Raw genomic sequence first — 12,594 nt, 5'->3', positions numbered from 1 at the left:
CCAATAATATATTTTATTAACCACTATCACACAAAGAATTTACAATGATGAAAAGTAGCAACAATATACAGCAGAATGTTAAACTAACTCTGAAAAAGACATTTTTTTTGCATATTCAAGTGAAAATCACAGCAATATAGTGGTACTCCTTTCATTAAAAGTAATTATCAGAAACAAACGTGGGTCTTTTTGTACATACAATTCAGTACCAGTAGCAAAAACAACATTTATTTTATGCAATAGTTTTTGGCATTTTAAAATCTCAATACATGGCATATATACTAATTTTTTTGTAGGTTGTTTTATCCACAAAACTCTACGCATTAGTCACACCTTACAATAACCTTTCAATAATGATCCAGAGTTTTGTGTATCGTACAACTAAGACAAACATAATTTTCAACATTGTAGCATTTGTAAGCTCTGTTATGTACATGCATCACTTCATCACTGCCGCTGTCATCATCTTCTGTTTATCAGGTTTGAAAATAGACCACAAATTCTGACATTGAATGCTTCAGACATGATTCAATCATCAGATGTAACTAATTTTACCAGTAAGAGATAATATTCCTAAACACAATAAACATGAGAACCACTGCTGAATTTAATTTTTTTTTTTAACAAGTAATAATTTTTCTTTTGTATTCACAAACTGAAACACATACTTCCAGTCCCCCCTTCCCACTTCTCTCCATTTTCAAAATAAAATTGATAACAATGGGCACTTGTATATGAAATAGTTTTTAAATATTTCTCTCATCTTAGTTCAGATGACAATTTGTTATTTTGAGAATATTAAGTACCCATAATGCATTATACCTCCCGTTTTCGGACTGCCAGAAAATTTACATTGATGATATAACTTATGCCTTTGCTTTCTTCTTTCGGGAACGCACTTTGTGTTTCTTGGTTTTAGAATCAACGATTTGTTGAGCCTGCTTTTTAAGCTGTATCCTCGTGATGACATCTTCATCATCCCCACTGTCGTCATCTTCTGAAGAAGAAAAAAACATTGTTCGAATTACAGCAAGATGAATTTTTTTTACTGTTTAAAAATGTTGTTACAATTAAAATTAATAAGTAGATTCAAACTTATTAAAAAATACTCAAGCCCAATTTATACTTTACAAGGCTGACTGATAATCGGAAAAATTCTAAAGAAATGAAAACAAATTTTACGAAGCATAAATATCAAAACTAATTATTAAGATGACATTAATTTCATACATTGCTAGAAAGACTCGGATGCACTCCGATTGAAACAATCAAAAGAATATTTTGACTAGTACAATCATACTTTTGGTTAAACCTAAAAAGCAGAATTATAGCTACAGATCAGATGTGAAATGCATGTTTAAAGAAGCTAAATATGAGATGTTATTTAAAGCGCGGTAGTCATCACGCTGCGCATGTTCGACATTTGTGTTGATAAACATTGATATTCCCCACAATCCAGTGTGCTTTTTTGGGCGCGACTTGTACTGATTACTGCCGGTGACTCCTTCGATACCTTCCAATCACATGAAAATTGCCTAATTAAAGCTTGGAAACGTGTCAGTTCGTACTCGTTGATCTGCGCAACAGTCAAAGTCGCCATCTTTGTTTATATGAGACCCATATATCTCGCACATGCGCAGCGCGACGACGACCGCGCTTCAAGTTTCCAACTAAGTAGCTGACATGAACCCTCTAAACTCACCATCATAAAAATCCTTCTTATGTGCATTAACTAGAATGATGACATAAACATGCAATAATAAAAAGCAGTGCATTGAATAAATGATTAAATATGCCATGCAATGAGTGAAGTGAATGCATTCTACGCCGTCTCAAGGCTTGTATTATGCGGGTGTTAGATGTTCAATTTACGCAAGCTTATTTTGTGAAAAGTGACAAATTTAATATTCAAAAAGTTGACTCTGGTCAAGCAAATTCAATTTAACTGGATGAGAGGCATGGATTGAATTGAATATCAAATAATATTGATTCATGCAATACTGAAGGAAAAACATTTGGGGTCATCGGCCAATTTCTTTGAAAAAACAATAGGCTAACAATTTTTGGAAATTCAATTTGCATTTTGTTTTATAGTGAAAGTGGGAAATTTTATCACAGAAACTTACCATCATAAACCAGATCTTTTTGTGTTGTTGGTAATTTTATACGTGTATTATACTGTGGCAGACTGCCTTCAATACCAGCATGGAACTGAAAGAAAATTATCAAATACTTGTAAGTCTATTGTATCATAAAATGTGAAAGCAGCTGGATAGACATTAACCAATTCACAGACTGGCAGAGTGGGTTAAAATGCGTGTAAGAACAGTACAGACAGACAGACAGCCATACACCCCATGGAGCAATCTTTGATTGGCTCATTCACTTCAGACTGGCAGAATATGTGTAAGAACGGTACAGACAGACAGCTGGGCAGACATATACCCCCATGGAACAATCTTTGATCGACTCATCCACTTTAGACTGGCAGAGTGGGTTAAGATATGTGTGAGAATGGTACACACAGACAGCCATACACCACATGGAGCAATCTTTGATCAGCTCATTTACTTCAGACTGGCAGAATATGCATAAGAATGGTACAGACAGACAGTTGGGCAGACAGATGTACACATCATGAAGTAATTTTTGTTGGGCTCATTCACTTCAGACTGGCAGAATGGGCTATGATATGAGAATGGTACAGAATGACAGCGGGACAAACAGACATACACATCATGAAGTAATCCTTAATGGGCTCAGACTGGCAGTGTTTTTTAGATATGTGTAAGAATGGTAAGAATGGACATACAGCTGGACGGACATACACATAGGGCAATCTTTGATGGGCTCATTCACAGATATGTGTACAGTAAAGTAGGAAAAATATGCAGAGGTGAAAATAACAGGTTACATTGTGTGAGAAACCATTAAAGCATGCTAGTTACAACACTTGAGAATCACACAGCAGACAGATGAGGTCAATATAGTTACTATTATCCGGGATCCTGGTAGTTTACTCAGACGCTGAAATCAATGAAACTAACCAAAGTAAGAACAGACACTGACAGCAACAATCAGGATTAATAAGAGAGAGATCAAAAGTAGACAGAATTGAGGAAAATTATCGTTTGTCCGTCTTACCTCTTCTTCGTCCATGGCTTTTAAAGTTTCATCTACATCTTTGCCATCTAGTTCTTCCATTAGTTTTAATAGTTTCTCCTCACACTGTGATAATAGATCTAGTACGTACTCATCAGAGGACGGTGATAGCTGGGCTTGAGGTACATGTCCCTTTGTCTACAAATATTATAATTACAGATACATTATGTATGTGGACATCAGCAATATTCAAGAAAAAAAAAGCAACCATTTTCAAGGCCAAATTTCATAAAATTGGTTTGGCATTTACTGTAAATGCATTAATTATTCACTTTTTTTTTTAATTTCGCTACTTTGGCAGATCAGTAAAATCCGCTAAATTAAATCTACATGTAAAAAAACAATAGAACACATTGTTTTCTTGTTCACAAGCTTGAAAGCCATTGAACATGGACAAAACATCAAAATAGTGAAAATAATTGGTTTTACAGTGTGTTAGGGTCTTCAGTGCCTTTATGACGTGTTCAAGATCTGATATTATTTGTCAAGTGACATAAGCGATGAGATGTATGCAACATCATCAGAACTTGTAACATGTACAGTATAATGTGATTCATAAAGATGAAACTATGGTACTGGTTAATTATATTTAGGAATTGTAGTATAGTCATGATATAGAAACAATGATTAGCATTTTGCTGTACATTTTTTTTTGCTATTTTTGTTGAAAATAAAATTCAAAAAGAAATCAAATTACAAGCATCAATCAACACAGATTTCGGCTTTCATGCCAAAATTTGCAAAAATGACAAAATATTTCTATTTGATCCAAAATCAATAAAGTAATTAGAGAAAAATACATAAAAATGTGCCAAATGTTGTCCTGGAAAAAAATATGATGTTCAAAATACAAGAGTTACCGGTACTTACAGCTTTAAGGTGTTGTAGTTTATCAGACAAATGTTCCACACCGGATTTGACATTGACAAGCAATTTACTGGAACCGTCTAATTTATTGAATGCTTCATCACGACGAGTTTCTTCAGCGTCTAAATGTGATTGGAAATCTTCAAGCATACGTTGACCACTGGTGAAGTAAAAAGGGAAAATAATTATGAGAATTTTTCCTAAATCGCCACAAATTTTTTGACACACCTTATAAAAATGTGACACAATACAGTGCAGGCATTTCTATTCAAAGCAAAGCAATATTTTCGATAGTTTCCAGTGGTAGACTTATACTAAGAACAAAATGAATGGCATTTGAAGAAAAAGGCATCAGCAGGCAATATGTTAATCATCTACTGTGATATTTTTGGACTACTTTATTGTATGCCTCAGAATACATACTTTTGTGATGGTGTTATATGTCACCTGAGCACCCGAGTGTATTGATATGTAAAAAGCAGTGCCGTTGGTGTAACTGAAAATGGCGGAATATAAACAAGAAGTTAAATTTGAGAGCTCTCTGGTTTCTTTGATGTTTTGTGTGTTCCTGAGTCAACACATCACATCTACATTGCAGACACTAGTGCTGACGTTTGACAGAAATCCATCTCCATGGAACCTAACCACAACTAACTTCAGCTATGTCTACAACAGTAGATGGTTTTTATGAAATCAACCACTAACCTAGACAACTTGGCTTCACCAGAATACTTCATCTCCTCAAACTCCTTCTGCAGTTTCTCCTTCTCTTCTTTAAGACGTGCCAATTGTTTCTCGCTGTCTTTCTTCAATTCTTCAAGATGTTTAGTGGTATCTTCTTGTGATTCAAATCGAGCGACTACTTCGGCGAGGTCCGATACACCTGTGGCCTCTTTGATGGCATTGAAGGCTTCTTCATAAGTGCTAATCTTTTTCTCTTGTTCTTCCCCGCTCAGAGCCTGTTTCTGTTCAGCCGTCAAATCATCATGTTGTATGGATGATCGCTGCAACTGTAATCAACATCATTTACTATCATAAGTAATCTTATCTCAGAAAAATACACCAAATCCGAACTTGGCTGAGATTTTTAATTACAGTAATTGGTAATATATTCAAGTTTAATTAAAGCCTAAATTAAAACTACTCAAGTTATGTAATGGCACTTACACAAACATTAATTATCACATTATTAGTGATAACGACAAAGACAACAACTGACACAGATTCATTGATGCCTCATTCTCAATTAACAGTAACATTACCGACAAGACAATAAAACTTATATAAGATATTTGGATACAAGTACATCATTTTGAAAAAGGAACCTCACTGCAAATTTGATCAAGTAAACACAAAGATCCTTATATTATATTTTTTTTTTTTTTACAATAAAAAGCAAAAATATTTATTCTGACAAGAAACATCCACGCAAATATATATATTTTTATATGTATAATGATAAAATAAGTACAGGCAAATTGCGAACTTTTTTTTTTTTTTGGTTTAACTATCTTTTATTCCATACAATAGAAATTCTTTACAGCACAATGTCAACATACAACAAATGTCACAGCTATTATAACCCATACAAAATAGGCACTGAATACCCATTAACATATGCATATTTAATAGGTATTTCTTACCCGTCTTTCAACACGCTCTGCATGTTGTTTCTTCTCTTCAGCTTGTTTCTTCAACTCATTCAGTGCTACTTCACGATCTCTTTTTTCTCTGTACACTGTTTCCTCATGTTTTGACAATTCAGCCTGAACAAGGAGATCATCATTACATGTCAGTTAAATTCATCAACTCAAAACTACTACTACTAGGTCTGATAATGGAACTAAAGTGTTTAGTTTCATGGTTTTATCCACGATTTTTCAGTCAACTTATAACAAGTTTATAATTCAATTTCTGGTTTTCAAATTTACCCCATCTTTGAAACTATATTGTGTTATTCTGGTGAAAATAGATTACCCATAACATGCACTGAAAAGTCTAAAATTTTACATTTTTAATTTTTATTTCATTTTTATTATCCCTAGCTTCATGCAGGGTTACACAACTTTTGCAAATAAACATTGTATTCACCTTGGCAGCATCTCTTGAAATCTGGGCATCTTGGTTCATCTTTTTCAACTCTTCTAACTCTTCTTTTAAAGACTTGATTTCTTGTTCAGTTTCATCGAGCTGATTACCAAATGTCAATGCATCTCCCAACATCTGTTCTTTGATGCTCTCATATGTTCTGTTGATGTGTTCAGCTTCATGCAGTTTCAGATTAGCCTTGTCTAGTCGATTTTCCAAAGCTCTCAGACGCTGTATAATGGTGAATGGAACATGTTTAAAATCACACATGAGCAATGATGTTTGTGATGAATCGACTTTACATGTATTACATCCAGTTAGACTATTACGAGAAAAGTATGCATTTAGGTGTATTGGCCGAAGTGCAGTGGAGGGTCATGCCGTCCCTTACTGCCTGAGGGAATACTTTGTGATTTTCTTGTGCTTGTAGCTTTTATTCAGTGAGATATCTGAAATACATTTTAGGAGATTAGTGCATGCACGATAGTTTGTGCTCTGTGATTCTATTTCTGCTAAATTGTCACTACATATGATGTAAACAAAGAAAAGTAATCAAATGTGAAGTAAACATGAAACACATTTTCCAAATAAGGATGGTATTCATGACTCATATTTGTACATGGTTTTACAGGTGCTTGAATTTTATTGTTTTTGCTGCCAGATTTATAATACCGGGTAATATTAGTTATTGACTCAAAACAAAGTGATACACAGCTGCATAACCACAAACTGCTTTCTGATCTCTTAACATGAACGATTAATGTCAAAACAAGATAAAGTGATCTATTTATTTTCTTATCAGAACGCTCTAACTATATAAATAATGCAGGTGTTATGTATCACCCCCTGATACACACTTCTTTACTCAGCAGAATAATATTTGTTTTTATTTACCTGAGCTTCGTCAGACGTTCCCTCATCCATGGCATCTGCATCAGCAGAATCCTTTTTCATTTGGCCAAGCTGTGTGTTTGTCTCTTTCAGTTTTCTCTGCTTTCTTTCAGTCATTGCTCTCATGGCGTTCAGTTTTTTGATAGCTTCACATACTTTCTGATCCATGACGGCAATGGCTTCCTGTAATGATTGTGATTACAGTGAGTTTCATTGCATGAATCATCATCGGTTTATTGTAAACAGCATCGGTTTATTTGTAACAGCAATTTTCAACTAGAGCATTTGTGAATTAATGTTTTGGATTGCATGACCTCAAAAGCTGAACAAGGCATGCATATTGTAAAAACACCATGCTACAAACAAAAGTTGGCTTCAGTCATGTTTTACAAGGCTGAAGCTGCATCAGTGATGATCACAATGTACAAACAGAGAATCAATATTTCCAAGTTGTATAAACACTGTGCAGAAAGTACTAGTAATCTGCTGCTACACATCTGAGAATTTTCTCCAACAAAGTATTAGCCTACCTTTCCCGATTTTCCTCGTAATGCTGCCTTCTCAACATTCCTGTCATGGAAAGCTGTATTGATCACTTTTTCATCTCCAGCTTTACTGTTAGCAAGATTTTTGTGCAGATCCTTGTTCTCTTTGCGCATTTTGGCAATGGTTTCGCGGTTCTTCTTCATCGTCCATTGTGAGCTTTCATAATACGCCTTTCTATCACCATCTAAAAGCAAAGTACAACATTTATCAGATTTATTTTTGTAAAGCAATGCTGACTATCAAAGTGCATGACATTCAAAGTTGAACATATGTGCATTCGAGTGGCACAATTCATTAAAAAAAAACTTTATCACCAAACTGATTAATTTTTGAGTGCTTGTTTTTTTCTTTATTTTTTCATTTTTTCTTGTAACCATTACTGTTACTCTGTGGAATGCATGAAAGTTTTTCTAAACAAATAGATGGCAGCATTCATGGATAAGTTATTTCAGTACTTAGTACAATAGACAACCATAACACACTGAAGGCAAGAACACCAATATGTCTATGTTGTGTGTCTATGAACACTGGAATCATATTACTTCAATTTATATCAGTATACAAATTTACCAGTGTGTTTATATTATTTTCAATGACAACCTTCATGAGTTCTTGAAATTCACACTCACTACACTGTATATGCAGACACAATTGTTAAAATAAAACATTACAGTGATTTTTGACATCATGCATTTCCTTCATCTTTATAAATATTTATAATTTTACAATTCAAATTGTAACAAGAGATTTCTATTGGCAATGTTCAAATATTAAATATTGTTGCACTTTTCTTATTGATTAGCTGCTTTGATTCAACTGTCACTGAAATTTATAAATATTTATATATAACAGATGAAGGGAATGCCTTTGTTGCACTGAGAGTAATGGCAAGAACATTTTGACAAACATCCAACTATTTGAAACCAATACACCCAACAGTATGTGAATGAATCAGTATAGACTTGACACTGCATGCATGTGATGTTCCAAAGCACAAAATCACTCATTCAAGAGCTCATTCTTTAAGACTGCCAATTAGAACGTTTTCCATGGCAACATTATTGTAGCTAAAACAATACATAGGTACATATACTAGTACATTGGTGTTACCTAGTGTTAAAAGAAAAGCAGAATATCTACAATGTTTTCAACAAATACATTTAATATGATTTATAAATTGTAACTTGTAAAGTATTATTATTTATTTATTTCACCCTAACATCATACGAAACTATCACTCAAACGATTTATTCAGTTTTCAGGCCTACTACTGAATGTTAAACTAGGAGGGTGAAATTAGCCGACAACTACTAACACAATTTCAGATTGCTGAAATAGGAATAATACGTTTCCATGGCTATTACGTCGCGTCTTCACATAAAATTTCAGCGTTTTATCTTCAAAGCACCATACAGAATACAAATTATGCAGACGAGACGCACTCGAATAGTATATTCTATATCATGGCTTGCTGTAATTGGACATGTGAAGGACAGCTCCAAAAATTCGAGAACACAGTTCGAAAGTTCTACTCACCTAGAAGGGCAATCTTTCTCTGTAGCTCGGCAATTTGTTCCGTAATCGGAGCCCTATTGCCCCCACGTGCCGCGCCCGGCATGTTTAACTGAGTTAAATTTGAGAGCTCGGTTAAAATTTGGACATGAAATGCAGAAAGTGCAACAACAACCCGTCGCTCGCAAAATAAAATGGAGAACGACGAGCTCGTATGTTTATTTGTTGCACGTCACTATGGATACTTCGTTAGTTCTCTCCTCCAATTATGAAATACCAACGTTTATTGTGCTTTTATGCACACTTTCTTGCACAGTTTTAATCTGTTGTCATTTAAAGTTACATACGCATACCTTTTCAAAATTCAATGTAACGTTTTGACTGCAGTATTATTCTGGTTGGTATATATTCCCAAATATTAGTATTTGTCAACAGAGAATCCTTGACGACAGAGGGCGCACCCGTACAACGTCACTGTGAATGTGTAAAGAAAAGTGGGCGAGTCGTTGAGGGACTGCCAGTCTGAGAGTGGTCCAATGAAGCACTACTTGTTTTCAAGATAATTAAAATCACAATAACTTACACCCAAACAAATTTGTATTATTTTTACTACACCAGTTTCACATAGGGTAGATGTGTTGTACAATGACTTCTCTAAAGCGTACAAGTAGTTTTAAATAAATACCACACACCACAGTCCCTCTATCTGATAGAGGGACTGTGAACAAACACACCAAATCGGCATAAAGCTAATTGCTAGACCAGTTAGACCAGTCTTTATTATCCCTTGTTTCGCGAACCCGCCGAATGAAACGGAGCCGAAAATGAAATCAGAATAAAATTTTATTTCAGCGTAATTTCTCGCGCCCGCCGACTTGTAAGCGCAAAAAATTGCTAAAAAAATACTATTTTTATCTTCATTTTTTTACCGCCCGCCGCATAACAAATCCAAGTTACATTTTCGTGGGAGTATCATGATCAAAGTACCGAAGTCTCGTGCAAATGAGAAACAAGGTTATACATGGAATAAAATGTTATTTCATTTATTCTCTCCGATCAATGATCTCACTTACATTTCTTTGAGAATCACACAAATCTAATGGAAAAAAATAATTAATTTTATTTTTTCCGCCCTCCTCAAAAAAATTGCCTTATAAAAACTCGCGAAACAAGGAATAAAAAAGTCTGGCCTTACGGGTTTCAAACAACAACTGGGCCGTTTGGAGATCAGATACATGTATATAGAAATCAGTCTCAATAATAATATTATCACAATTATTGAAAAAAAAACTAAAAAAAGTCGTTTGAAATCGACAATAAACTAAAAATCTATGATGACAATAAATAGATCAACAGTAAAATAAAATCAAAATTCGCACCTACCGAATGTTAAAACAATTAAGAAACGTACCCTTATATGGTTGATCATACAAACCACAGGACAGTCGAGATGTATGTAAAAGAAAGTATTGCATGCGAACTGAACAACCCTGAAGATGAGAAACACTTTCTTTTGAAATGTAAATTTTATGAAAATGAAAAAAATCGATTATTTTGAGAGAAAGATATAGCTTTGCCGCACTACGGTCCGTGGCAAATTACGGGCAAGTGAATTTCTAATATTTGTTAGACTATGATTTTTGTCGTTCATTTCAAAATCCTATTGTTGAAAACTAAATGTCGCCACCACAGGCATAACACCGAGAATCACATACCGCCAATCCACCAATTAGAAATGTTAGAAAAAAACAAAATGCTATTTTCCAAAAAATATTATAAATTCACTTGGCCGTCATTAGGCACGGACCCACTACAGATGAAGAAATAATAATGGCAATGTTGGATAATACCGACAGTGTGTTTTTTTAATCGCAAAATGCTCATGTTACTGGGAGAAACAATATTTAAAAACATTATTAACAGCAGCCTCTTCAAGTCAACATCCTAACAAGGATACGATTACAAAATTGTATTTGGTTTGTTGGAATATATTCTGTTAGTTGAACCACGTAATACTGACAATAGAGTCAATAAACTTAATATGTACGTTATAAATTATTATTACATTATAAACCTAAATATAAACTCAAACAGCAACTTGAGTGTTTGCGATGGCATCGTGATTAGATCGGATTGATCGACTGGTCGTGAGCTTATTGGACTATTGACACAACAAATCATTCCCTTCAGTTTTTTACGAATATTTAAAATGTTTAATGGTAGTTGAATCAAATCAATCAACCAACAAGCGTAGTGCGCAATGACGTCATTTTAAAATGTTCCAATGTAATTCCATCGACCAATAGAAATGCCTTATTTCAGTTTGAATCGTAGAATCAAGGGCCGGGTTTATTTTGTCGATAGTGTACTAAGTATGTCATGCCTCTTTTTTGCTTACTTCTCGAAAATTACTAGTAGCTTAAACTAAGGATGTATACACGTTTATATAATATACCCCACTTGTTTCTTAAATTAAAGCCATATTTGTATTAGACATGCCCTACTAAATATTTTAGTATCGGCACATTATTTTATTCTCCTTTTTGGTGGTGCCCGGGCCGGTGTCCGAAGAGAAGACGCACCGTGACGTATAGCTTGACAAAGTTCTCAGACCTACTCGCCTACTAGACTGTGTTGCAGATGCATATTTTGTTTTTACTGGTGTGCCATTTTTATAGTGACTTGCGAACTTTTTATACATTTTACTTTAACCCACTCTTGGTGATAAATACTGTACACTCCTTCCAATTTTGGGAGTCACAGTTTAGTTTTATCAACCAAAACATTTGATTTCAATGAATTGTCATGGACTTGATGGCTTCGCAGTAACCCGGCTTCCGCAATTTACACAAAAAACAAAACAAACACACACATACACAAACGAGAGAATGTATGCAAGTCTATCACAATAAGAAATACTCGGCATTATTGACTGTAATATATATATTTCAAATATATTCACAACTGCCGATCCAGAATGGCGGAACAAAACTTCTCGTTCAAAATAATCAGCGACTAAATGTACACCGAGTTTCCTCCCAGGACATGGCATTTGGTTAAGTGAGGTTTCTCAATTCCGCGGAAAAGGTATATCCCCGAAAACCAAAATAGGGATACTTTAAAAAACAAACAAAAAAAATGACATCTACTTATAGGTCAAGACCGTCACAATACAATGCTTTGGCAGTGAAATACCTTGTTGTGGAATTTCTACTTGTCAATGAACAAAACACGCGAAATGCACCGTCGTAACAGGGACTTCGAACAAAACCAAGAGACAGCGCATCTAAAATTAAGGATGTTTCGATTTGTTTTCCCCAAAGTCTGCATTTTATTTTGAAAAGGGGTACTCGTATGCCTTACCTATATCAGCCAAGTGCACCCGGTGTTTCATCGGATTGATAATTGTGACATTATGCATAAAAAAACATCGCTTTCGAATTATACCTATCTAGTCTTGTCACAATTGTGCATTTGTCAATATGATACAATATCATATGTCTCCCATGACGCGTTCCTTCAAACAAT

General features: G+C 34.6%; 1 protein-coding gene across 1 annotated transcript; it reads right to left on the bottom strand.

The window, feature by feature from the left end:
• LOC100367974 (coiled-coil domain containing 151-like) lies at positions 1–9,257 on the bottom strand. The gene is made up of 10 exons (NM_001184842.1): positions 9,091–9,257; positions 7,539–7,738; positions 7,012–7,191; positions 6,121–6,348; positions 5,673–5,795; positions 4,735–5,039; positions 4,033–4,189; positions 3,145–3,300; positions 2,127–2,211; positions 1–997 (listed from the first exon to the last, which is right to left on the bottom strand). The coding sequence occupies exons 1-10, from the start codon at positions 9,170–9,172 to the stop codon at positions 867–869; spliced, it is 1,647 nt and encodes a 548-aa protein (NP_001171771.1). The 5' UTR covers positions 9,173–9,257; the 3' UTR covers positions 1–866.
• Positions 9,258–12,594: the final 3,337 nt, after the last annotated feature.

Source organism: Saccoglossus kowalevskii, chromosome 17 (genome assembly GCF_978046115.1).
Source record: "Saccoglossus kowalevskii chromosome 17, keSacKowa6.1, whole genome shotgun sequence".
NCBI lineage: Eukaryota > Metazoa > Hemichordata > Enteropneusta > Harrimaniidae > Saccoglossus > Saccoglossus kowalevskii.
Note: the sequence above shows the minus strand (reverse complement) of the source record. Positions and strands in the feature narration are given on the sequence as shown.